Source organism: Podospora anserina, chromosome 5, assembly GCF_000226545.1.
Source record: "Podospora anserina S mat+ genomic DNA chromosome 5, supercontig 9".
NCBI lineage: Eukaryota > Fungi > Ascomycota > Sordariomycetes > Sordariales > Podosporaceae > Podospora > Podospora anserina.
The window spans coordinates 690,212-714,016 of NW_001914843.1; the positions used below are offsets into that span (position 1 = coordinate 690,212).

The 23,805-nt window shown below is 53.6% G+C and overlaps 10 protein-coding genes across 10 annotated transcripts, besides 1 other annotated feature; 3 read left to right on the top strand and 7 right to left on the bottom strand.

The window, feature by feature from the left end:
* Positions 1-5: 5 nt before the first annotated feature.
* PODANS_5_9390 (uncharacterized protein) lies at positions 6-647 on the bottom strand (the record flags this gene model as incomplete). The annotated part of the gene is made up of 1 exon (XM_001904723.1): positions 6-647. A coding segment is annotated over one exon (642 nt), but the record flags the coding sequence as incomplete, so codon positions are not given.
* A 2,082-nt stretch (positions 648-2,729) lies between these two features.
* Positions 2,730-4,061, bottom strand: PODANS_5_9400 (uncharacterized protein; the record flags this gene model as incomplete). The annotated part of the gene is made up of 1 exon (XM_001904724.1): positions 2,730-4,061. One exon carries the CDS (start codon positions 4,059-4,061, stop codon positions 2,730-2,732), a length of 1,332 nt encoding a protein of 443 aa, XP_001904759.1.
* Positions 4,062-4,546: 485 nt separating this feature from the next.
* Positions 4,547-7,371, top strand: PODANS_5_9410 (uncharacterized protein; the record flags this gene model as incomplete). Its single annotated transcript, XM_001904725.1, has 2 exons — positions 4,547-4,578; positions 4,626-7,371. Coding segments are annotated over 2 exons (2,778 nt in total), but the record flags the coding sequence as incomplete, so codon positions are not given.
* A 608-nt stretch (positions 7,372-7,979) lies between these two features.
* Positions 7,980-9,813, bottom strand: PODANS_5_9500 (uncharacterized protein; the record flags this gene model as incomplete). The annotated part of the gene is made up of 3 exons (XM_001904726.1): positions 7,980-8,123; positions 8,198-9,543; positions 9,597-9,813. 3 exons carry the CDS (start codon positions 9,811-9,813, stop codon positions 7,980-7,982), a joined length of 1,707 nt encoding a protein of 568 aa, XP_001904761.1.
* Positions 9,814-10,859: 1,046 nt separating this feature from the next.
* PODANS_5_9420 (uncharacterized protein) lies at positions 10,860-13,569 on the bottom strand (the record flags this gene model as incomplete). The annotated part of the gene is made up of 2 exons (XM_001904727.1): positions 10,860-11,117; positions 11,176-13,569. Coding segments are annotated over 2 exons (2,652 nt in total), but the record flags the coding sequence as incomplete, so codon positions are not given.
* A 940-nt stretch (positions 13,570-14,509) lies between these two features.
* PODANS_5_9430 (uncharacterized protein) lies at positions 14,510-15,568 on the bottom strand (the record flags this gene model as incomplete). Its single annotated transcript, XM_001904728.1, has 1 exon — positions 14,510-15,568. One exon carries the CDS (start codon positions 15,566-15,568, stop codon positions 14,510-14,512), a length of 1,059 nt encoding a protein of 352 aa, XP_001904763.1.
* Positions 15,569-15,958: 390 nt separating this feature from the next.
* Positions 15,959-16,027: a sequence feature (Short protein (PODANS_5_9440, CAP64671.1) was converted to a misc_feature.).
* A 1,963-nt stretch (positions 16,028-17,990) lies between these two features.
* Positions 17,991-18,668, top strand: PODANS_5_9450 (uncharacterized protein; the record flags this gene model as incomplete). Its single annotated transcript, XM_001904730.1, has 1 exon — positions 17,991-18,668. A coding segment is annotated over one exon (678 nt), but the record flags the coding sequence as incomplete, so codon positions are not given.
* Positions 18,669-18,760: 92 nt separating this feature from the next.
* Positions 18,761-19,563, bottom strand: PODANS_5_9460 (uncharacterized protein; the record flags this gene model as incomplete). The annotated part of the gene is made up of 2 exons (XM_001904731.1): positions 18,761-19,408; positions 19,516-19,563. The coding sequence occupies 2 exons, from the start codon at positions 19,561-19,563 to the stop codon at positions 18,761-18,763; spliced, it is 696 nt and encodes a 231-aa protein (XP_001904766.1).
* A 1,633-nt stretch (positions 19,564-21,196) lies between these two features.
* On the top strand, positions 21,197-22,183 carry PODANS_5_9510 (uncharacterized protein; the record flags this gene model as incomplete). The annotated part of the gene is made up of 3 exons (XM_001904732.1): positions 21,197-21,227; positions 21,325-21,721; positions 21,793-22,183. The coding sequence occupies 3 exons, from the start codon at positions 21,197-21,199 to the stop codon at positions 22,181-22,183; spliced, it is 819 nt and encodes a 272-aa protein (XP_001904767.1).
* A 965-nt stretch (positions 22,184-23,148) lies between these two features.
* On the bottom strand, positions 23,149-23,757 carry PODANS_5_9520 (uncharacterized protein; the record flags this gene model as incomplete). Its single annotated transcript, XM_001904733.1, has 1 exon — positions 23,149-23,757. A coding segment is annotated over one exon (609 nt), but the record flags the coding sequence as incomplete, so codon positions are not given.
* Between the last annotated feature and the right edge of the window lie 48 nt (positions 23,758-23,805).

Below are 23,805 nucleotides of genomic sequence, written 5' to 3' on the forward strand. Positions count from 1 at the left end.
TTGGCCTGGATGGTGGGGATGGGCTTTGGTTTGCCGGTGAGGAGGGGGATGATGGATTCGGGGGGGATGGGGAACCATTCCGAGGGTTTGGTCCAGTGGACTGCTGTGGTGGAGGTGGTTTCTAGATCAGGTTCGGAGGGGGTGTTGTCGTAGTTGTGGGAGCCGATTCCTGAGCCGAGGAGGCGGTCGGGGATCGTGGCTGGGGTTGTTGATTTATCCTTCGGAGGCTGTTCTTTCTCGTGGGTGCCCTTGAGGGGGGGCGGTTTGGTAGGCAAATCGTAGGATCCCTTCCCCTTGCTTTCCTCCTTTAGGCTTGGGATCTTGACTGGTGTGTCGCCGTGTCCGTGGTCGTGGTCGTGGTCGTCTACCACTTCGGGCGTTGGTTTCTCCTCAACTTGGACCTTGGGCGCCGGCGGCTTGACCTCCACTACTGCTGGATCTTCCTTGACAACGGGCGGTTTGGCAACAACGGGCGCCTGGGGTTTCTCGGCCGGTTTCGTCTCGACCTTTGTCTCCCGATGTCTTGTGCTGGTATGCCATATCTCTTGCGTCCTATCCCATTGTGAATTCTTGGAGACATGGTACAGCAGGACGGTGATGACGAAGGCGCATATCAGGAATACGCGATATCGACGGAGTCGGAACATTGTAGCGGCGGCGGTTTAGCGACGGATAACCGCAGAAGGTATGGGTATTTGCGGACAGGCGCGCGCGCACAAGCGTTCCGTTTAACTCGATGCCAGGATATATCTCGAAGTCGGGATGTATGTATGGGTGGAATAAAAGTATCCAAAAAAGAGCCAGCCAGCCAAGGGGGGGGCGGGGGGTTATTCAAAAAGCCAATATCTCCGAGTGGATGGCATGGCGGATGACCGACCCTATTCAATATTCAGGAGAGCTATCGCTGCCCCATGGGAAAGGTCAGTAAATGCCAGCTTCTCAGGTGACAAGTGAATAGGAAAGAGCAAGAGGGAAGGCCAGAACTCACTTAACCCAAGCCAAGATGTCCCGGAAAAATCATGGAAAAGAGAGCAATGGTCAGAAAGAGGAAGGCGGTTCATCAATCATTCAAGGGTTGTCTGGCCTGGTGGGTGGGAAAGCGCATGCGTGCCAAGCCGATGGCAAAGCTGCCCCCCTGTCGTCTTGAGGGGAGGGGGCCGTCTGCTTGGTGGTTGGATATTTCTTGGCATTGGATATGTCTTGCTCCAAACGGCAATCGGACACCTGTTGACTTCCTTGCGTCTTTCTGTTGTGAAGGATGAAGATGGGGGGGGGGGGATACAACACTACAGCCGCGCAAATCCTCTGCCGTTTTAACATAACAGATCTTTAGCGGCCAGTTAGGCTACCTCGAGGTTGGGATGAAGCTTTGACATTCCCGTCTCTACATAACTTGCTTGACTCGGCTGATTCAAGCTGGCCTGGCGTAGATGCAGTATGTCATTCAACCGGTGGCTTTGACGATAGCGGGAATCGATATTAACCCGGAGAATAAACAAATCAATTCACCCTCCTCAACACGTCCAGGTTCGTCAGCTTCGGCAATGCAAGGCCGGGAGTTGCCAAGTCACCTCGTCCCACTGATCTGATATTGCGGGGTAGTTCCCCGCCATCAAGTTAGCGTCCTGAACTCACGATGCTGACATGCAGCGTTTCTGCTTGAGAGATGGACGCTTTGTTTTGATTATGAGCCGGCTGACAAGACAATCATATTGTAAAGGCTCTCACCTAGATTAATACCATGTGGCTCAAGGGGCGAGCTCTTTGTGCAAGCCGAATCCGAGGCACAGGAACGAATCATACGGCGCTCAGATATCAGACCTTGAACACCGATAGAAACCTCACTCAAGGCAACAGAGATATCTGATGACAATAGATTGCACAACGAATCAACTCACTGGATCATTCGAGAACTGCCGTAAACCCTCAGTTGTTCAAGACGATGATCAGGGTCCAGCTCCTGCATCTAGAAACGGAACTGATCGTCCGCCCACCTCCACAACCAAACTCAAGAACAACCAAGGAAAGCTTGTGCCGACACAACCGGGCCGTTCTCAACATCACCCGCAAAAATATGCCATCACAAACAACCAGAGAATTAAATATCAAATCAGGGCTCCAAAAGCACTGCATCAAGTTGGGGGGTATCTAACACTCAAAAGAAACCTCGTTCAGAAACCTTTCCCTTAAAAAAACCATGGATCCCTCGTAGCGATGCCCGGAATCTACCATGTCCCCAAATTCGCCTATGAACATCTGCCCATGTTGTCCGAGACTTCCAGTCCCATCCTCCAATCCAACCTGGCGCCTACCTAGTCCATCCGTGCATTCCGCCTCCGGCTCTTCATCCTCCTCGTCTTCCTCCAGCAAACGCATCCACCAAGACCCTCATTCCACCAAACAAAAAACTCCCCTTTCTCGATCTCCATCTCACGCTTCAAGAGCCGGAAACGTCTCTTTTCCTCGGTCGAGATCCACATTCGCTTGCGCCAATCCTCGATCGGATTGCCACGCTTGGCAACTCTGACCTCGGGGGGTTCCCAAACCCCAGGAGTATAGGTATGAGGACTTTGCACCTGGGGCCTCTCTTGCTTAGGGATATCCTCCATGTCATCGTCCGAGTCACTCTCGGTGTCGCTTTCCACGCGTCTCCCTTCTCTGGTGACGAGTCCAGCGGTGGCTGTCTGAGTGGGAGGAGTGGCGGCCATTGTCTGATTGGGAGAGGGGTTCTAATCCATCTCCGGCTTGATCTCAGTGTCGGTCGACTTGTCCGGCTCACCCTCCTTCTGATCCTCCTTGATATCCTCCTCCTTGACATTCCCCTCGTCATCACCCCCAGCTTGACTCCCACCACCCTCCTTCAGCACACCACCCTTCCGCTTCGGGATCACCTCCAAAAAGGCCTGGCCCCAGTCACCACACTGCAGCCACTTCCCCATAATCTCCACCACCTGGTTCGTCGTCAAGACAAACCGGCTCTGCATGGCCATGAAATCCCCGATCGGCAACTTCGCATGGCGAACCTTGTGTTCTTGCGCTCTCTTGTAGCAAAGACCCTTCTCCCTGTTGCGATCGACCAACCCTCCAATGATGTACGCGGTCCCTGGTTCGAGTCTGTCGAGGGTATACGGCGAGTCGGAAGTGAGGTAGACAATGTTCTTGTGGACACTGTCCTCCTCGACATCCTCGGTCGACTTGTTATCAAACTTCTCATCGAGACTCATGTGAGGGACGTTGCCCGTCTCCTTCGAAGCGACATGATCGGGAAGGTTGTACGCGGTATAAGGCTGAATAAACTCGTCGATAGCTTGCTGGGCGCAGTCGACAAAGTTGTTTTCGGTAATGATCACATTCTTCCAGTTGAGGTGGGTGTTCTTGAGCTTTGTCTCAAATCTTTCCTTGAGCTTGCCCCCAAAACCGCTGAGTGACAGATGGGCTTGGTTTTTCTCCTTGCGGTTCATTGCGTACGATCTGGTGAGCTGGCTCGACAGGGAAATCAGTTCTCCTTCGCGCATGTATTGCTCGAAGTCGCAGTCGATGACAATGGAGATGGGGAGGAAGTTGGGTTCGAGAGGCTTCTTGGTGGGAATGAGGGCCATTGGGTCGAGTCCTTTCTCGACAGCTTTAGCCATCAACTCCTCCTTCTCTTCTCGACGCTGGGCTTGCTTCTCGTGGCGCTTATCTTTGCGCTTCTGCTTGCGCTGCTCGGCGTAGGCTTCATAGGCGGCTTGTTTGCGCAACTTCTTGAGCTCGCGCTTGGAGGGACCAGGCTTGACCTCTTCGGTGGAAGGGGTTTCGGTCGAAGCCGGAGTCTGCTCAGCTTGCTCGGCCGGGATCATGTTGGTATCGATGGCAGCCTCGGAGGGGTTGGCTGGCTGCTCGTCGTTGTTGACAGAGGGGGTGTTCTTCTTGATGGTTCTGTTATCGAGCTCGCTGACATCGGTGTCGGCCTTGCGCTTGCCATTGGCAGTCGAGAGGTTATTGGAGTCGCTGGTGGTGGCCAGAGAGTCGGTCATCTCGACGTCCGGTGCGACGGTTTGCGGATTGGTTACGGTAGCCATGTCGCTTGCTACGGGTAGTAGCTTGACGGGAGGTTTTGTAGCAAAGGGAAACGTAAAGATGGCAGGTGGAATTCCGAGAAAATAGGATGTGAGAACTGGAAAAGACGGTGCTTATATAGTGGTGGAAGGGTAAATTACAAGAGAAGTGAACAATGGCAAGTAATATTCACTTGGTCTGCAATTGTCAATTCACTTGAGCTGCTCCCGGAGGTGGGGTGGTGACCGGAGCTTTAATTTTTTAGCGCAGGACAGTGGCAGAATTACCCCACCACAAGCTGGGGTTACCGGGCGGTGAAGGCTTAGTTGGTTGGTTGGACAGCGCGCTGAGGCGCGTCTTCTTTAATTGAGTCGCGTCTCCCATGACCAGGGGTGGGCAAGTCACCTAAATTGACACTCCCGACATTTTGGTTCCCCATCCATCTCAACTTCGGGATGTCACCAAAGCCTGTACAACTTTGAGAGTGTACAGAACCAAATCACAGCCACAGCCAACATGTCTTCCAGACCAGAGCTCAAGGTAATACTGACCTTGTCTTCCTCAACTGCTGAACATATCTAACAAAGACACCAACAGGTCGATGATGAGCACGGCTTCATCCGATACTACAAGTCCCTTCCCAAGGTCGACGAGGACGTGATTCGCATATTCGATCGAGGTGACTGGTACACTGCACACGGAGAAGATGCCAATTTCATCGCGCGCACTGTCTACAAGACCACCTCGGTTGTCAGACAACTGGGCAAAAATGACCACACCGGCCTGCCATCAGTCACCATGACTGTCACCGTCTTCAGGCAGTTCCTTCGGGAAGCGTTATACAAGCTGGGAAAGAGAATCGAGATTTATGCCAGCCCCAACGGCCGCATGAACTGGAAGATTGTGAAGCAAGCCTCGCCAGGCAACCTGCAAGATGTCGAGGACGAACTTGGAGGGCAGTTCGAGGGAGCGCCAGTGATCTTGGCCGTCAAAATCACAGTCAAGGCATCAGAAGGCAGGACGGTTGGCGTGTGCTTTGCCGATGCCAGCGTAAGAGAGCTCGGTGTCAGCGAGTTTCTCGACAACGATCTGTACTCCAACTTTGAGTCTCTGGTCATTCAACTCGGCGTCAAGGAGTGCCTCATGCAGATTGACAAGGCAGAGAAAAACAAGGATCCAGAGCTGGCAAAGCTGAGACAAATCCTCGACAGCTGTGGCATTGCCGTTTCGGAGAGACCAGCAGGCGAGTTTGGCACCAAGGACATTGAACAGGATCTGGCAAGGCTGCTGAAGGACGAGCGGTCTGCGACGTTACTCCCACAGACCGACTTGAAACTTGCTATGGGCTCAGCAGCTGCTCTGATCAAGTATCTTGGTGTTTTACACGACCCTTCCAACTTTGGACATTATCAGCTCTACCAGCACGACCTTGCCCAGTTCATGAAGCTTGATGCCGCCGCGCTCAAAGCCCTCAACCTCATGCCCGGTGCCCGGGATGGTGCCAAGACCATGAGTCTGTATGGTCTCTTGAACCACTGCAAGACTCCTGTTGGTAGCAGGCTGTTGTCTCAATGGTTGAAGCAGCCCCTGATGGACAAGGCCGAGATTGAGAAGCGTCAGCAGCTTGTCGAGGTGTTTGTCAACGACACTGAGCTTCGACAGACTATGCAGGAGGAGCACCTCAGGTCTATTCCTGACTTGTACAGGCTATCCAAGCGCTTTCAGCGGAAGAAGGCAACCCTCGAAGATGTCGTCAGAGCTTACCAGGTCGTCATCCTCCTGCCCGGCTTCCTATGCACACTCGAGGGAGTGATGGACGAAGCTGCCCGTGACCCCCTCGATGAGGCTTACACCAACAAACTCCGCGAGCTCTCCAACAGTCTAGTCAAACTCCAAGAAATGGTCGAAACCACCGTCGACCTCGACGCCCTCGAAAACCACGAGTTCATCATCAAACCCGACTTCGACGACGGCCTCCGCATCATCCGCAAGCGCCTCGACAAGCTCCGCTCAGACATGGACAAGGAATTCTCCGAAGCAGCCAACGACCTCGACCAAGAGCGTGACAAGAAGATCTTTCTCGAGAACCACAAAGTCCACGGCTGGTGCATGCGCCTAACCCGGACAGAAGCAAGCTGCATCCGCAACAAGTCCCGCTATCAAGAATGCTCAACCCAGAAGAATGGAGTCTACTTCACCACCAAAACCCTCCAAGCCTACCGCCGGGAATTCGACCAGCTCTCCCAAAACTACAACAGAACCCAATCCGGCCTCGTCAACGAAGTTGTCGGCGTAGCAGCCTCGTACTGCCCCGTTCTCGAAAAGCTAGGCGGCGTCCTCGCCCATCTAGACGTGATCGTCTCCCTCGCCCACTGCGCAGAGAACGCCCCCGTCTCCTACGCCCGTCCCAAAATCCACCCACGAGGTCAAGGACAAACAATCCTCACCGGAGCCCGCCACCCCTGCATGGAAATGCAAGACGACGTCACCTTCATCACCAACGACGTCTCCCTCACCCGCGACAGTTCTTCCTTCCTGATCATCACAGGCCCAAACATGGGCGGCAAGTCAACCTACATCCGCCAGATAGGCGTCATAGCCCTCATGGCACAAATCGGCTCCTTCGTCCCCTGCGAGTCGGCCGAGCTGACCATCTTTGACTCGATCCTCGCCCGCGTGGGGGCAAGCGACTCGCAACTAAAGGGGGTATCAACCTTTATGGCCGAAATGCTCGAAACAGCCAACATTCTCAAGTCAGCCACCTCCGAATCCCTGATTATCATCGACGAGCTAGGCCGCGGAACGTCGACCTACGACGGGTTCGGTCTCGCGTGGGCGATTTCGGAGCACATAATCCAACAGATCGGGTGTTTTGCCCTGTTTGCGACTCATTTTCATGAGCTGACCGCCCTCGCGGAAAAGTACCCGCAGGTTCAGAACCTGCATGTTACGGCGCATATTACGAGCGACAGGGACGTGAAGAGGGAGGTGACGCTGCTGTATAAACTCGCTCCGGGGATCTGCGACCAGAGCTTTGGGATTCATGTCGCCGAGCTGGTGAGGTTTCCGGACAAGGTTGTCAGGATGGCGAAGCGGAAGGCGGACGAGCTGGAGGATTTTACGAGTAAGCACGAGGCGGGGAGTGTCAAGTATGGGAAGGGGGATGTGGAGGAGGGGAGCGCGTTGTTGAAGGATGTGCTGGTGAAGTGGAAGGATCAGGTCAAGGGGGGGGGGATGACGAAGCAAGAAATGGTGGAGAGGTTGAGGGAGCTTGTCAGGAATGATGAGAGGTTGGAGGGGAATCCGTTTTTTCAGAGTGTGAAGGCTTTGTAGGGGGATGATGGGTTCGAGGGAAGGGTTTCAGTGCGGACATCATAAGATTTTGTAATGCGTTTGCTTTCGGACACTGGCTGGGTTGGTCAAGGGTAGGGGAAGGGTTATGGGAGTAATGATTTACATTTTGAGCAATGGCAAAGAGGTTGTGTGTTTACATTTTGCCATGAGCAAAAGGCGGGGCAAGACTCAGCTCATATGTTGCGAAAGACAACTTGACATAATACAAACCTTTTGCCATCCAATACCATGTCATCACAGAGGCATTTTCCATGCCACTGCACTGACCGTCGAGATACATCAGCAACCACAACTCTCAAACCACTATATCAAAAATCCTCCATGGAGGATTTCCATGTCAGATCACCGGAGGAACAGTATCAAAACAACGCTGCTCATATTTCTCACCGCGTCTTCGTCTAATTCTCCCCATCCCCCCTGCCCCCTTCCAATCTCTCGCTGCCTCCCCTCCCACCCTTCCCCAATATGGTAGTGTAAGTTGTAAAGGTACAAGAAACATCAAAAAGAGAGACCAGAGACTGGAGCGAGAAAACGAGGTTAAAAAAAACTACAGTAAACGTCCCCGACACACGCACCCACCCCCCAAATTACATCCCCTCAAACTCCCCCCCCAAATCATCCTCGTCCAGATCCCCCTCCTGAATCTCCTTCGCCATCTCCCTCTCCCTCTCCCTCGCCTCCTGAGCGTTCTTGAGTTCAAGACGGTGCTGGTTCATAGGGAACCTCATAGCCTATCATCATCATCATCATCATCATGTCAGCAACCTCATCCCACCCATCTCACAATCAGTCGGCGCAGACGTACCTTGACACTCTCATCATGCAAACTCAAACAAGCCCTGATCCGATCGTGAAACGTCTCCCCCGGCTCGCTCGTGGCGTAAACATCCCCCACCTCCTTGCTTTTCATGTACCCCTTCTCCCTATCCAGCGTCGCCTCGATAACCCCATCCCGGATCGCCTTGGCCACGATATACTCGGCGCTCTCCTCGCTGCCAAGATGCAGCCGGATGCAGATATCCCGAAGCGAAATCCGGCTGTAGCTCAAGCTCATCATCCGGATCCCCGTCTTGATGACGTTCTGGCGCAGGCGCAAGATAAGAGTATACGTCCCATCCCGGCGGAAGGTGTCCCCGTGCTGAGCAACAACGCTCTCAAAGTCCTCCAAATCACCCACCCGGACAGCCCGGACGAGCAAAAAGTAAGGGTGGAGCGAAGCCTCCATGGCAGGCTGTCGAAAGGTCGCGCGGTCCGGGATGTCGCCCATCAACAGCTCAACCACAAGCAACAGCTTGGTGGCAGTCTGGCCGAACCCAAGAGCACACGCGCTAGAAGGCGCCTTGCGTGTGGCGGCGGTCAAGTGGTTGTGAGCCTCAGTATAAAGCAGCTGAATGGCCCGCACCTTGCCGAGATAGTACAAGTACCTCGCAACCTGGTTATTCGCCGCATTCTCGGGAAACTGCGTGTGCGAAACCAACAAATCCGCCTGGGAAATGTGCGACGTCAACAGGTAGCTCCGGAGCAGCAGCACAATAACCGAAGCCTGCGTGTCCGTATCCTTGCGCAGAACCGCCGTCCTCAGCGCAGCAAGCAGCGTCGGCCGAATCGCCACAATCGTCGACTGCGACGACGGCGGCAAGGGCGCAAGCTGCTCGGCAAACAGCTCAAAGTAAAAGTACACCTTGGCCGAAAGCCCATCGAGCGTACGACGGTTGAGCTCCTGGATCTTCTCAATCAGGTACCTCGAAAACTCCAGCCCCTGCTGCCACTGCTTGCCGTCATGCAGCAACACCTGCGTGAGAATGCCCAAAAAGACACCAATCTCGGGAATAACCTCCTTCTGCTCCTTCTTCACCCCATTCTTCCCAGAACCAGCCTTGGTCGTCGGCTCACTGTCAATCTCCATCTCCCCCCCCCCTCCTCCCACCTTCCCACCCAGCTGCACCTCCTCCCGTCCAATCGCCTTCAACAAACCAACCGCAATCTCGGCCCCAGACGAACTCGCCATGTACGTCTCAGCAACAACCCTCGCCAAAACATCCCCCGTCAGCCGTTTCCGAATCGACGACACCGACCGCAGCGCACGAAGGGTGAATCGAGCATCAAAAAGCGCGACGGCACGGTCCAAGAGGGCAAAGTTGCTCTTGATGTCTGTTTTCCTCGTTAATCACCACCACCACATCACCACACGGGATGAAACCTACCAGCAACAGTCTTCTCAACCGGATCCTCCCCCTCCCCCTCATTCTCAACCCCCTCCATAACCACCACATCCCCCTCCACATCCTCCTTCTTCTTGCTCGGCGGCACAACAACCGTCATCTTCTCATCCTCTCCCTTCTTTCCCTTGCCCTTCATTTTGTTGTTGTTGTTGTTGTTCCCTCCTCTGGCAGGTTCCCTGTCGGGTGTCTTTCCAGGCATATTTTGTCGTTCGTCGTTTGTTAACTGAAACACCCGCCCGCCGGTTGAGTTCGGTTTTGATCGTCACGCTTGTCTGTAGTGTCGTTGTTGATGTCAGCCAAATCGAACCTGGGCAGTAGATAGATAGGTAGCTCGTGTTGGGAGGAAAGTGGCACGCACGCACACGTACTCGGTCGACTGCTCTTCGTCGAAAATAAATAACTCGTGGAGAAAACTTCAAGGTCAATAATTTCTTGAAGAAGAAAGAAAGAAAAAAGAAAAAGTCGTCAAACGTCGATGCAAGAAAGCTTTGCCTTGCCTTGCCCCCCAAAGATGGATTGATTGATTGTGATGAGCGAACAGTCCACACAAAGCAAGCAGTAGCCGAACGAACAGCGCGGCAGCACGGACCAACAGGCAGGCAAGGCAGCGGTTCCAAGTACGCAGCCCTGGCCATCGGTACCTGAGGTTTTGCCCGCAACTGGCAGGCGTGCGGAGGTATCTCATTGGGCGCCCGGTACTTGCCATTGCAGCTGGAAGCTCCCCGACCCACTTTCGGGCAGAGGCTGAACCACTGGGATCAGCTCTTGTGACGTTGTCGATTTGCTGCCTGCTGCCCCACCTTTTCCCTAATTGGGTCTTACAGCAACTTGACGTCGTCTTCTCCTGTTTTGTCTCGAGATGATGAGACATTGGATATCACATATGTAGAAACACCCCCTCAGAGATGACAGCAAAAGCGATTGATTAACAGCCCGACCTCAGACAAGGCTACGCTGCTAACCTACATGACTAAGCATGATGACTGGTTTCCTTTTCATGTAACCCCCCCCCCCCCCCCCCCCCCTTATTCCCTCCAAAATCCCAAGGTATCAGTAATTCCCCCCATCCCATTCCATGCCTTGCCATGACGCCCGAGACGAAAGAAAGAATAAAAATAAAAAATCCCGCCTTACAAAACCCATACCAACACATAAAAAAAGCGACTGTGCGCCGTCTAATTACTTTTGCTCAAGCCAAGCATGAAAACCCCTCTGTAAAAAGAAAGAACGAAAAAAAGAGAGAATCTAAAGATCCCCCTTGCCAGGCACAACTTTGGCCGCCTGAACAGCACTCATCTTCTTGATCCAGGAGCTGTTGGGCTGCATCTTCCTGACGGTCCTAAGCTCCTCGGAAGAATAGCCTGGGATGCGGATATTGTACGTTCGTTCCAGGACAAGCTGCAAGTCGCGGATCTCGAGCACCTTAGACCCGCGCTCCTTGGCGTTGCGGCAAGCCTGATGGAGGACATTGTCGATGAAGGCATCGGCGAGGTTCAGTACCGACTATGGTAAAAAGTTAGCAACTGTGAAAGAAAAGAGATAAAATGAATGAATCGCTGACCTCTTCAACATCCGGAGTCAACATGTTGCCATCTTGACCCTCGGCAGTCCCACCGCAAACCTGGCGAACCAACTCGTCGAGCTTCTTCTTGTTAAGGATGCGCTCGCCCTCGCCTTCGATCTGGTAGGCTGGCGTCTTGGGGAGGACGGGCTGGTTCAAAACACCGCCGGCAGTGCCGCCGCCACCGCTGAGCGTGGGACGACCGCTGCCAATGCCGCCAATGTGCGGTACCGGTTGAGGAGCCTTGATGGCCTTCTCATCCAAAGTCTTGGGGATGGCGAACTTGGTGTTCATGGCGGAGGCTTGGGTCTGAATCTGTTGTTGCGATGGGTGCGCGTGAGAATGACCTTGCGGGCCTGTTGCGATGGAAGCCGACGGAAGTGGAGCGCTGCCCGGTGTCGTGTTGGGCGGGGGTCCAGCAATGGATCCGGGGCGGGACTGCGAGGCCGAGTTGACAGCGGCAGCGTTGACAGCCGCGGCGTGAGTAAGTGGTTGGATATTGCTGATGGTGGGAGTCGCTGACTGGGGAGTCTGGATGCGGACCGAGTTTTGGGTAGGAGCTCCGGCCGAAGGTATGCCGCCGCGCGCAGCAGCGAGTGCAGTGTTGAGAGGCGCAGGCACCGGAGTGGGTTGGGTGCCAGGCTCAACCTTAATGGCCTGGGTCGGAGGCTGTGAATGCGACTGTGACTGCGACTGTGGGAGAGGCACTTGGTTGGACGGCGCTTGTGAGATGGGAGTGGTTTGCGACTGCACCGGAGTGGCCGGGGTCTGGGATGGAGTCTGATGCGGGTGCTGCTGTGGTTGCGACGGTGCCTGCTGCTGCTGCTGCTGCTGTTGCTGTGGGGGCTGGCTGTTGTTCACTGCTCCAGGTCCCGCCATGCGACCCGCAGCCAGCTGCTGCTTTTTGGCAGCTTCAAACGCTGCACTGACGGCTGCCGTGGCTGGCTGCATTGCTCCTCCCGGCACACCAGTCACCCCCGCTCCACCAACACCTGCTCCAGCCTGGCCTGCTGCCGCTGCTGCATCACCACCACTACCACCGCCAGCTCCCGGAGTGCCGTTGGGAGTGCTGCCTGGTTTGTTGGTAACGAACTGTTTCCTGATACTATTCGCCAGATTGAGCCCCTCGTTGTGCATCTTCTCAAAGATCTCCCTCTTCTTCTTGATCTGCTCTGCATCGTTCGGTGACAGCCCAGGTTTCATCAGTGCATCAAGTTGCCTCATGCTGTTCCTGCTGGTTTCCGACTGGATGAGAGCCCGGGCGTACTGGTTCTTGACCGTCTCCAGCCACTTTGCTTTGTCAGTCGTGTTGGCCGGCGGGGTGAAGATGAGTTCAGCTATGTGTGAAGCGATATAAGGCGGCATCGGGCGAGGTTGCCCCTGAAGAGCTCGATTTGCGCCCCCAGCCACCTGTCCAGCCTGGCCTCCTGTCTGCGCTTGACCCTGAGCCTGAACCCCTCCTGGCATTCCGCCAGCGCCCTGAACACCCGGTCCGGCATTGCCCTGGTTGGCCTGGGCTTGTCCGTTGTGTTGCTGAAGCTGTTGCTGCGCCTGCTGCTGGAGCTGAAGCTGCTGTTGGAGCTGAAGCTGCTGCTGTTGAGCCTGTTGGGCGGCCTGGGCTTGTTGAGCAGCGCGTTGCTGCATTTGCTGCTGCTGAACTTGAACCTGTGTGGCCTGGTTAACTTGGTTCGCTTGTGCTGCCTGCTGAGCATGCTGTCGACGGCTAGTGACCTTGGAGGCTAGCATGCGACCGAAGTCGGCGATCTTGTTTTTCGCAGTCATCTGCTCCTGGGAACCCGGGGGGGAGTTGTCGTGCATTTTCCAGAGCGCAGCCAGACCCTGGGTATATTTAGACTTCTCTTCGGCCGTCAGGATGTGGATTTGCTGCATCTGTTCTGGCCGGTATAGTGGAACATTGTTCGGGGGAGGAACACCGGTCGGCCGGTTCGGGACGCCACCAGGACCTTGAATTCCCTGACCATTCGTCTGACCAGCCATCCCCTGGCCGGGCGCTTGGTTCATCTTGTCCGCTTTGTTCGGAATGACAGAGGGATTGTTCAGGTCGCTACTCTGGAGCCTGTACCGGGTCGCAGCGGCTTCGAGACCTTGTATCGAGCGAGTGTCTAAAGTAGGGTCAATTAGCTGCTGATATGGAAGCAGAAGTGTATGCCTCTGTGATAGAGAAAAAAAAAAGCGAAGCGTCTCCAAAGACAGAAGATTTCTCGACGGGCTTGTTGACAGCCCTCGATTTGATGACGAGGGGAGATGGAGTTGAGGAAGATGAAGTCGAACAACCTGGAAGGGTGACGCGAGGCGTGTCGTTGAGGTCGTGTCGGAACTTACCGTGATATGGTAGGGGGACACTGGTCCGTGCGGTTTGCCATATATCAGAGCCTACTGCCAGCACTTTGCCGTGAACTCTTGCAAATATTTTGCCAACTTGCTGCTTGATCAAATTTGCAAAGAAAAAAAAATATCTTAGCATTGATTTTGGATAGTCTAGCCCTACGAAAAGGCGGAGTTTTCGAGACCCGCGCCGGCGCCGGCGCTCTTGTCTTCTGAGACATCAGGGGAAACAGGGAGCTCACAAGTCCTAAACAACAGAACAAAGCATTGAGCAGAAAAGAAGTGGCGGAATCTTTTGAGCGAGTAAAGGCATTGCTCTTCATAAAATCTCAGTCAAATCTTTTTCTCAAGTCCACGAACAATTCTTCTTGCCTGTAGCTGTTTTGCCAGTGTCTGTTTGGGAATATAGCACTCAGGCTTGTCGAGTGCCTCACCGAATTGTGAATAAAAAAAGGGGCACCAGATCATTACACATTAGACGCTGAAACAATTCTTCAAGCTGTCTGATGACAATCCAGGGACCGTGACAGTCTTTTGAAGCCTCTTGGGCATAGTCTCTGAGTTGGAGTCTCCATTCTTGTCCACAATGTGCTCAGCTGCACACCTACTGAAACTAATAATTACGAGCTTCAGGGCCTGCATCAGCACATCTATCACAACACAACTATATCTTGATAGAGAAGGCGTCATTTCCCTTCAGCAAATCCACGATATTCAAACACTCCAATGATCAAGTTAGAGAGGATCAAGCAGCGGGATCCAGACACTCCATCAGGTATTCATCGTAAATCAAGCAAAGCAGTCATCATCACAATGTTCAAATCTCTTACCCCAACAAAAAGTAAATTTCCCGGGCAATGCTTCCACAATTCATATTCCAATCATCAACTCATAATCATAATCATCAACATCGTCATCGTCATCATCATCATCATCATCATTAAATCTCTTCCCCCCTCTCCCCGCCCTCATTAAATTACTTCCCACCCTAGGGCGAATCCACCTCCATGCTAACATACTCATAATAAGGCAACTCCCTCGCCAACTTCTCCCCCACCCCTCCCACCTCCAAAAAGACCCCATCATCCGACTCGGGCTCATCCAACTCCTCAATCCTCGACGTCCTCGCCTCATGCTGAAAAATCGAACTCCTCCTTCTCATGTGATGATCCACCATGCTAACCCGTCTCCTCATCCTCCTCCCCCCCGTCTGGTCCTCCGACGAATTTGGCCCCAGCCAAGGCTTCAAATCCTCCAAATCAGTATCACTCCCGATGCTCTCACTGATGGTCCTCTTCCCTATGCTCCCGCTCGTCATCCTCCTCTTCTTCTTCTCCTCCCTCCTCTTGATCAAAAACTCGCGATACTCGGCCTCGTCGAGGTCCGTCTCGTCAGACTCATCGTCGCAATTGAGGTTGTGGAGGCTGAAAATAAACGTCCTGTCTATTACCGCCGGCCGTCTCGTCCTTGAGCGGGAGCGGCTGCGGTTGGACTCGGCGTATTCAATGTAATCCGGCCGGAGAACCCCATCTCTCTCGTCGTCGCTGTCGGCAAAGTCGGAGAGCTCCTCAATGACGAAATTGGAGTCCGTCTCGGCGATGACACGGCCGATTGTGATGGAGGTGGACCGGCCTATCCTGGCCGATATGTGTGGAATCTGGGGTAGAAGTGGGGATGGTTCTAGTTGTGGTTGTTCAGGGGTCGCGGACCGGGATGGCCCGGCGGGTTGGGAATCGTTGTCGGATTCGTCTTCCGACGACGAGGAAGAGGAACAGCTGGTGGTTCGTGGTGATAATTGATCTGGCCGACCGCCGTTGAACGCCATCGGAACTCCTCCGGTCGACAAGGGGGGGGGCGCCATGGGCCGGAGGTGATTATGGTGGTGGTGGTGGTGGTGACGGGAGTGTGGAAGCGGCGGCGGCGTGGGCGCAGACACCCCGGAGGGCGGGGGGCTGCTTTTGCGGCCAAAAACCGGGGAAGCCGTTCGCGGGGTCTCTGGCGGAGAGGTAGGCCCGACGTTTTGAGAGATTTTCCCGTTGGGCCACATGGTAGGTCTAATAAGTATGGCGATGCAAGATTTGTTTTTTTTTTTGGACTTGCTGCAAAAACCGGTGACGGAATTTCTATGCCCTCCGTTTCGGATGGGTAAAACAAAAGATGCTTGCTGCTGGGGTAGGTACTGTCACAGCGGTGTGTGTCGAGTGGTGCCAGTCTCGTCTGGGGAAACGTCTTATCGATTGCCCGCTCTCGTGGGAGAGAGTGTGGGGGTTACCGAGCAAAAGAAAAAAAGATGGCGGGGAAAAGATGGAATGGCGCGCGCGCAGGACTGTGCTGTGCTGTGCTGTGCTGTGCTGTGCTGTGATGCGATGCAAGTAATGCTGGCGGGCGGGCGGAGTGGCGTGAGTAGGTAGATGTACGGTACGGGAACGGGGGGTTTTCAAGGTGTCAAGACCCAAAGAATGAATCTCCAACGAGGAGAAGATATCGGACTTCGGTTGGTTGTCATGATAATATCGATCCAGAGTCTAGGTGCGGTTCCGTGCAGCCCAGGCTGATTCCCGATATTGGGGAACGTGTCTGAGCAGGATCGAAAGCAAGCAATCGGGAATTGCGGGGTGCTCGATAAAAAAGGACTGGTTGATTTGCGCCGTTGCGCTACGCTGGTGGTGCCGACGAAGGAGCTGACTGATGAGGGACTGACTTTGTCTGACGGGTAAGCCAGTGTGTGGAAGCCGGCAGCTCGGAGGGGCGAGGTTGTGTGTCCGGTGTGTGTCGTAGAATAAATGAATTGTCCGTCCGAGCAACAGAGGACAAAAACAAAGCAGCTGACAACTCTTATCGGATCCGGAGATGGCTTTTTATCACAGGGCTACTACATATATACTCGGAGTGGTGGGTTGGGCTCCGGACCGAAGAGCCATCCTATACAATTTGGCAAATATTTCTCCTGTGCCTGGCTGCCATGGGTTGCAGCAGGGGTTTCAAGCCCCCTACTACTAATAACGAAGAAGAGCCGCCAACAGCCGGTTCTTGTCTTGATGGCGGCGCCTTTGGGCAGCAATGCTCCGTCTAATCCCTGAACATTTCCCTCAGACGAAATGTTACAGGCGGGACGCAAGCAATCGACATGACAACAAACCGGCCGTCGGTCAGAGAGCCGGATGTCTGAGTCCTCGGCTCCGTTAGGGGGCGAAGACGGTGTCTTGATGGTTGAGTTGTCACTGTCCCATCGTGTCATCACCACTGCGCAAACGAGCATGGAAGCCCTCGTGCAGCATTCTCCCGCTGTGTCCGTCCACAAGGCTTGATGTCCGGGCAGGCACCTTTCACAGGGACTGGCAACGAATCAGGGTGTAGAGGCCCACCAAGGTGGACATCAAAAATAGACTTGTTGTCCAATAAAGAAGGCAGAAAAATTATTCTGCCGGCTGCAGGATGCGTGTCTGCTGCTGTGTACGTGGGTGGCAGGAGAGGGAAAAAATGCTTGGATGAGCAGATCCCGTTGCCATCTTCGCCGATGCGCATTCATATGCTCACAGGCGCCGGGAGAACTTGGGCTCTGTCATTCCGCAGCTGAGCCAGATATTGAGGTGTTGTGCTGTGAGAATCCAGAGCTCTTCAAGAGCACCGTGGAGGTTCCAAAAAGGCTGTGGAGCGTGGCATATCCCAGTGCCGGTTGGGCGTCTCCGTTCCGGCACATGCAGGTCGTGAACAGGGGATCCTTCCATAGCCCTTCACGAGAGCGGGCCGTAGACATCGCCGGTGGAGTGTTGACAATGTGCTCATCTGTGAGAGGTATGGCATTCGGCCGTTTGAAAAAACGGTGTGTAAGGAATACACGAATACATGATCTCGCAGGAGCTCTTACCGACGAGCCGCGAGAGGTCCAAAGCTGCTTGTTGAGCGTCAGGTCCGGGTTATCGTAGCTCAGTTGCCATCCATGTGACGGAACCGCTACCGAACAGGCCGAGACAACTGCGTCATTTGCGACAGGCTGTGGTTAGTAACTCTCAAGCCGGGCACCTTGGATTTACTCAACGTGAGGGTCGTGTCGACTTCGAAAATAACTAAATAATTTGTAAGAAATGATAACGAGGGGCGCTTCAAGAATTGGTGCCTGTGCCTGTGCCTGTCAATCATTCCCGTCACGTGACAGCGGGGTGATTTATCGCGGGGTTTATCGATCTGCCAAGAGATCGGATAACCACCAAGCCCAGCCCAAGCTCTCAATTGTAGATCGCATCTTTGTCTCCCATTCACACCAAAACCCGACGCGACATCTTGCCTCCCAGACGCAACATCTTCTTCTCGTCCTACAAGCCCACAACATAATCATAATGTCCTTGATATCAACCCACCTCGCCCAAATCGCCCTCTCCTGCGAAAGCATAGACAACCTCCCGTACGTCCCCCCCCTCTCCCAAAGTAAACAAAGCTGGAAAACCCCCCCCCCTTCCCCCTTTCTCTAACCGCCCTCCAGTTTCCCCCCACCGAAAATCTTCACCAACGCCCTCCTTTCCAACCCAGACATCACCTCCCTCATCCGCGACACCGAAGCCCACGAACGCGCCCTCTTCTCCGTCCCCGCACCCCCACCACCACCAACCACCACTCCCCATCCCGAGCAACCTAAACCCTCCAACCGCAGGCAAACAGTGTTCAACGTCGCCGCCGGAGAAGTCACCACCGGACCAGCACCCAACTCCTCCACCCGCCGATCCACCGCCGTCGCCGCCGTTTTGGGCGGTGATCTCCACGCGCATCTGACCCGTAGACACAAGGAAGGCGAGGCCGACATTGAACTACTACTACAAGGTGCCGAGAAGCTTTGTGGTGTCTATGCCTTACCGGGCGCGCTGGAGAGGATACCGCAACTAAGAAGAAAGTGGGAGATGCAAGGGCATACGCTCGCATATTACGAGCAAAAGGTCGCCGAGCAACAAGAGCAATTGCAGGCCATGAATCAACGAAACGAATGGGATGAGGACGAGGAAATGGAGCATGTGGAGGAAAAGGGGGATTACATCACAGAGGAGGATTTGCGGCGGGATGAGGAGGAGCTGAGGAAATTGGAGAGGAAGAGGCGGGAGCTGCAGGCCAAGTTGAAGAGCTTGGAAGGTGATATTGGGGGGTTGATGGATATTTGAGCAATGATTGCGCTTTATTCTCATGCGAACAAGGGACTCTTAGGTTGACAAGAGAGGTTCTATGCGGGATGATCGGCAGGGGTACGTTCAAACTAGCAGCTTACTCCTTCGGAAGAAGCGCTGACAGCAGGAGCAGAAGCCTTTATCCTCTTCAGAACCTCCACCAACTTCTCGGGATCTTGGGCGCCTTCCACTCTGTACTTTCCATTGATGGTGAAATTCGGCACTCCGGACACTCCATCCCGGTACGCCTCCTCAACCTCCTTGTCGACTTCGGGTCCGCCCCTGCCCTCATCGAGCCAGGATTCGACCTCAGCCTTGTCCAGCCCTCCCTTCTCGCCGGCGGCGATCAGAACGTCATGGGAAGTGATGTCTCCATCTTCCTCGAAATGCAGCTTGAAAAGCGCAGAGATAACACTGTTTTCGAGCTCGTTCGACTTTGTCTTTGCCAGCTGAACCAGCCGGTGGGCGTCACGGGTGTTTCCGATCCTGGCCTTGAACGAGAAGTTGATGCCCTCGGCTTCGCCGAAGCGCTTGAGCATCATGGTGGACATGGCCAGGCGGTTGGGATCGCCGAATTTCTTGAGGAGGTGCTCATCGCGGTCAACCGAGGTTTTGGGGAGGGAAGGGTCGAGGTAGAAGGGGTGCCAATGGATTTTGAAAGTGTCGGAGCTGGCGTTGGGAACGGAGGCTTTGTAGAGGTTGATGGCGCGTTCGAGGCGCTTTTTGCCTAGATAACACTGGGTTGAGGAGGGGGGGGGAAAGGGTTAGAGGCGCTTGCATGGAGACCATGTTGGTGATTGTGGAGGTGGTGGTCGTGGCATTTGTGTAGGGCTGAAAGACGTACCCATGGGCATATGGCGTCGGAGACGATTTTGATGTCGAAGGCTGTCATTTTGTTGGAGGTGAGTGGACAGTCACAGGTGTTTTGTAAAAAATGAAGGTATCAAATTTGGGAATGAGGTTTATGTGAGGAAAAGTGATGATGCCATCGCTGTCTTAAATTTGGAGGTTATCACCCCCTCACCTAATGGCTGACAAATCCGGATGCGGGCGGCATTTCAGTGAAGGAAGTCTCGACTGGCTGTTCTTTAAGTTGAATGGATATCTTTCTCAAAAATGAAGCTGACCATGACCACGATATCCTCAATCAAGGCAACGACAACAAAGTTGACGGACGACAGCAAGTGTTGACGTCGGAGACGGAGTCTCGGTGCTCAGCCCGTTCCATGTTCCAATCCAGTTGGAGGGGCTGGAGAAGAAGCGGGCTCCATAGTAAGCGCGTTGCCCGTCGCGATTCCTTAACAAGAAAGTGTTAAGATTCAAGGGGAAGGAAGAAGGGAAGCAAGCGTTGGTCTTTTTGAAGGGGGTGACGCAGCTCTCTTCTGGGTTCTGTCAAAACAGAGAGGTTGGGGAAGCAAGCCCTCAACTGTGAAAAAGCAGCCAACAATGCGTCACCAGGTGGGACATCTTCCCACTTTACGCGGCGCATAACCCCTGTCTCTAGGCCTTTGCCAAGAGCCGCAAAGCCAGCTCAGCGCCCGCACCGCAACACCACCCATGTCTAGCTTTTTGCCCGGACAACGGATCCAATGTAAATAAAGTGCGGTGGTTGGGCAACAGGGGACGGGGCCAGACACACCAGCGACTGGTGAGAGCAGCAGTTGGAGCAGACAGACAAGAAAGCGAGAAAGAAGAGAGAGCGAGAGAAAATACAGATGGCTAACAACAACATCGTCGTCTCTTGATTTTTGGCCTTGTTCCATCTTTTTTTTTTCTTCCCCGGATATCATCCGCTCTTAAACTTGTCCCGTCTCAGAATATACCCTCACTAGTTAGCTGCCCATACCAGCCACCGACATTTCTGCGATTTTGCGCAAAGCAACATCCCATCCCATCCCACCCCCCCCCCCAATCCCCACCTTGTAAGTTGCGTTTTCCAGCCTCCATTCTTGTCTTGTTGGTGAAAGCACACACCACACCCACAGCTTTGGGACCTGCAGAATTCCTGACGGTTTTCCCGCCCTTGCATTCTCCTCTCTCAGTCTGTTGCTCTAACAACTCGATCTCTTTTTTTGCTTCCCACAGTATCACAGACAGACAGACAGACATACACGCCAGTGCAAGTCGTGCAGATTTTCAAGGGTCTGCCCCGTACATACTACTGGAGTAGTAGTCCCGTCGTCCCACTTCATTACTCAATTATACTGCAGGTGGTGTAGTCTACCTGTTTGTTTGTTGTGTGTGTTGTGTGAGAAGAGAGAGAGTACCTTGCGGGTCACACTACGAACGAGTGGCATTCCTAGCGAACTACATCGTCGACGACGATCTATCCGAGACCTACCAAAAAACAATAGGCGCCACTTACATTCCAACTCCGACAAAAACCAGACTACACTCCTCCTCCTCCTCCACCTCCTCCTCCAACCGTCACTCCGGGCGTGTGTTCCTACCGTCGGAGGGCGGGTGTGTGTGGGTTTTATTCTTTGTGAGTGAAAGGGAAGTGTGTGTTGGACGTATAAAAAAACATGGCGACAAGAGTACAATTAGGATGGTACCGTAAGTCTTTTAACCTCAACCAACTGGGCGCATGACCTACCTTTTGCGCTCTCACGGAGAGGAATGCCTCGCTGACTTCTCTCCCTCAAACCACCAGGATGGGTACCATTCCTCGGCTACCATCACGTGCTGATGATCCTCATCGCCGTGACGATAATCCTGCTCTCCCTCCTCCTAGCAGGCTGCTCCTCCTCCTCCCCCCTCATCCCCGACATCTTCCTCCTCTCCATCTACTACGAAAAATACACGGCCGTCCCCGACACGGCCCAGGTCGACTACCGCGTCTCGGAGGCGATCTCCAACATTGTCGGCGACGCCAGCCTCCAGGCCAGGGTCGGCTACTTTGGCATCTGCATCTCGACCGACGGCGGGAGCTGGCTGTGCTCCAACAATGCGACCTCGCTGGCGAACGAGATCTCGGTGGAGCAGGACCCGCTGAACCTGATTTGGCTGTCGGCGCAGTTTAAGGATATGATTGTTTTTCCCTATCTCTTGTAAGTTTCTTCTCTTTCTCTCTCTCTTTCTTTCCCTGTTTTGTTTGTGTGTGCTGACGGATTGGGGGTAGGATCATCGCCATCATCTTCGCCTTCATCTGCCTCCTCTTGCTGGCTACCTTTCCCGGCTGGCACGAGGAGGAAGATTCCGAGGGTTCAGAAAGAGAAGTCAAGCCTTTTCCCTCGAGACCGGTCAGCCAAGTCGCGCTGGCGATTATCTTCATTGCGTCGATTTTTGTGCTGGTTAGTGTGCTGTGGCAGCACACCGCGTCTGTGGCGGCGAGTATTATCGCGCAGGATTTCGGGAACGGGTCGGTGCTGGCGGGGGTTGGGTCGAGTGCCATGGTGATGGGGTGGTTTAGTTTTACGTTGTTGATTATTGTTACGATTGGGTTGTTGGTCATGATATTGAGCATGGCGGGTTCTGTCGGATATTATGGCTTGAGGGGAAGGGGGTTATGAATTTATGTTGGGAGGGGATGGGGATAAGGGGGAGGAGGATTAAGTACATATTTTTACGACAAACGGCGACGACGACAACCTCCGACGGCAAATGATACCCACCACCACCACCACCACCACTACCACATACCTAACTATGATTTCTGAATCTTGGGATGAGGATTTTGGGAAAGGGAAGGGAAGGAAAATGTCGTGGGGATATTTGTTCACTTGTTCATGTTTGGAAGCTCTTTTGTCTGGCTTTTATTTCTATCATGATTTATCTGTCTTTCTCAGCTTGCACATTTTACGGCATGGGTGGGGGGGTGGGGGTTGGCAACTCAGCAGCACAATATTCCTCTCTCTCTCTCTCTCTCCAACAACAACAACAACAACAACAACAACAACAACAATAAACATGAATGTAATGATGGATGGAATATGGAGAAGGAAGGGAGGAGGGAGGGGTATTTATACGAAAGGGAAAGAAAGCAATCATCACGATTACTTGGGATGGGACTGGATATGGGCGGCTTTTTATACCTTGCTGTTTTTTTGTGTATTGGGGCCGGGGAAGCAAGCGTGCGAGTTTAGGGGGTAAAGCAAGCGTGCAATGATTGCAAAGTTATGTCTCTGTGAGAGAGAGACGATGGCTGGTCGTGGGAAACTTATACTAGGTAGCGTTTATACAGGAGTTAAAGAGGAGTCGATATGGGCTTGGGCAAAGAATTGATTTACTGTTTTAGTTGCTTGATGCTGGAAATGGAATATGTGATGTCCTTTGCTTGATTGACTTCATAAATGTTTGTTTGGGCAGTGCAACGTTGAAAATTATACGCAACTCAAGTCTCACGTGGAAAGCGCTTGGTTTAACTGCTCTATCAAAGTCGTACACAAAGCTGTACATAAACACATACAAAAGGGGTATCATCTCTACACCGAGTAAACACCCAAAACTCCAGCCCTGGTGCCGTTCAAAATACAGTTCACACATCATGCCTCCTACGACGAGACCGCTCATCTTCCCTTCCGTTGCCCACCACACCGCCTCTTCTCCTGCCGCTGTCGTTTCTTCCACTGTGCTGACCGCAGTGAGGTGGATCAGGCCTCCAGTGATCACCCGCCTTATCCTGCCAGCTATAGCCCCTTCCCTCTCTTTCTTCGTCATCCTCCTCCCCGCCATCATACCTACGCTTCCTCCCCTCATCAAGCGAAGGGTACTGCACCCCCCTATCCCACCCCTCAAGACTAACATTCCCTGGTGGCTCGCCCCGCCACCTCATCCAGTTCTTGAGTTCATGTAAAAAGAGTGCTGTCCTGTCATCACCTGTGTCGGGTAGGGTTATATAATCTCTGAGTAGATTCTCGGCGTGGGCGGCTCCGGATGGAGACTGGAGGTCGACGGTTTTGAGCATGGCAATTACGTACTCGAGAAGAAACTCCCTGTTTTGATGGATGCTGTCCCCCGCTGAGGGAGCTGCCGCAGTTGGGGGGAAGAAGACCTGCAGTTCTCGGCGGAGGAAGAGGCGGGCTTTGGATAGGAGATGGGGGGTGGAAGAGAGGACGGCTGGTGAGGGCACGGATGGAGAGTAACTTGTGTGGGGGGAGGAGCCGATGTCTAGGGGAGGGGTGTTAGTACCGGA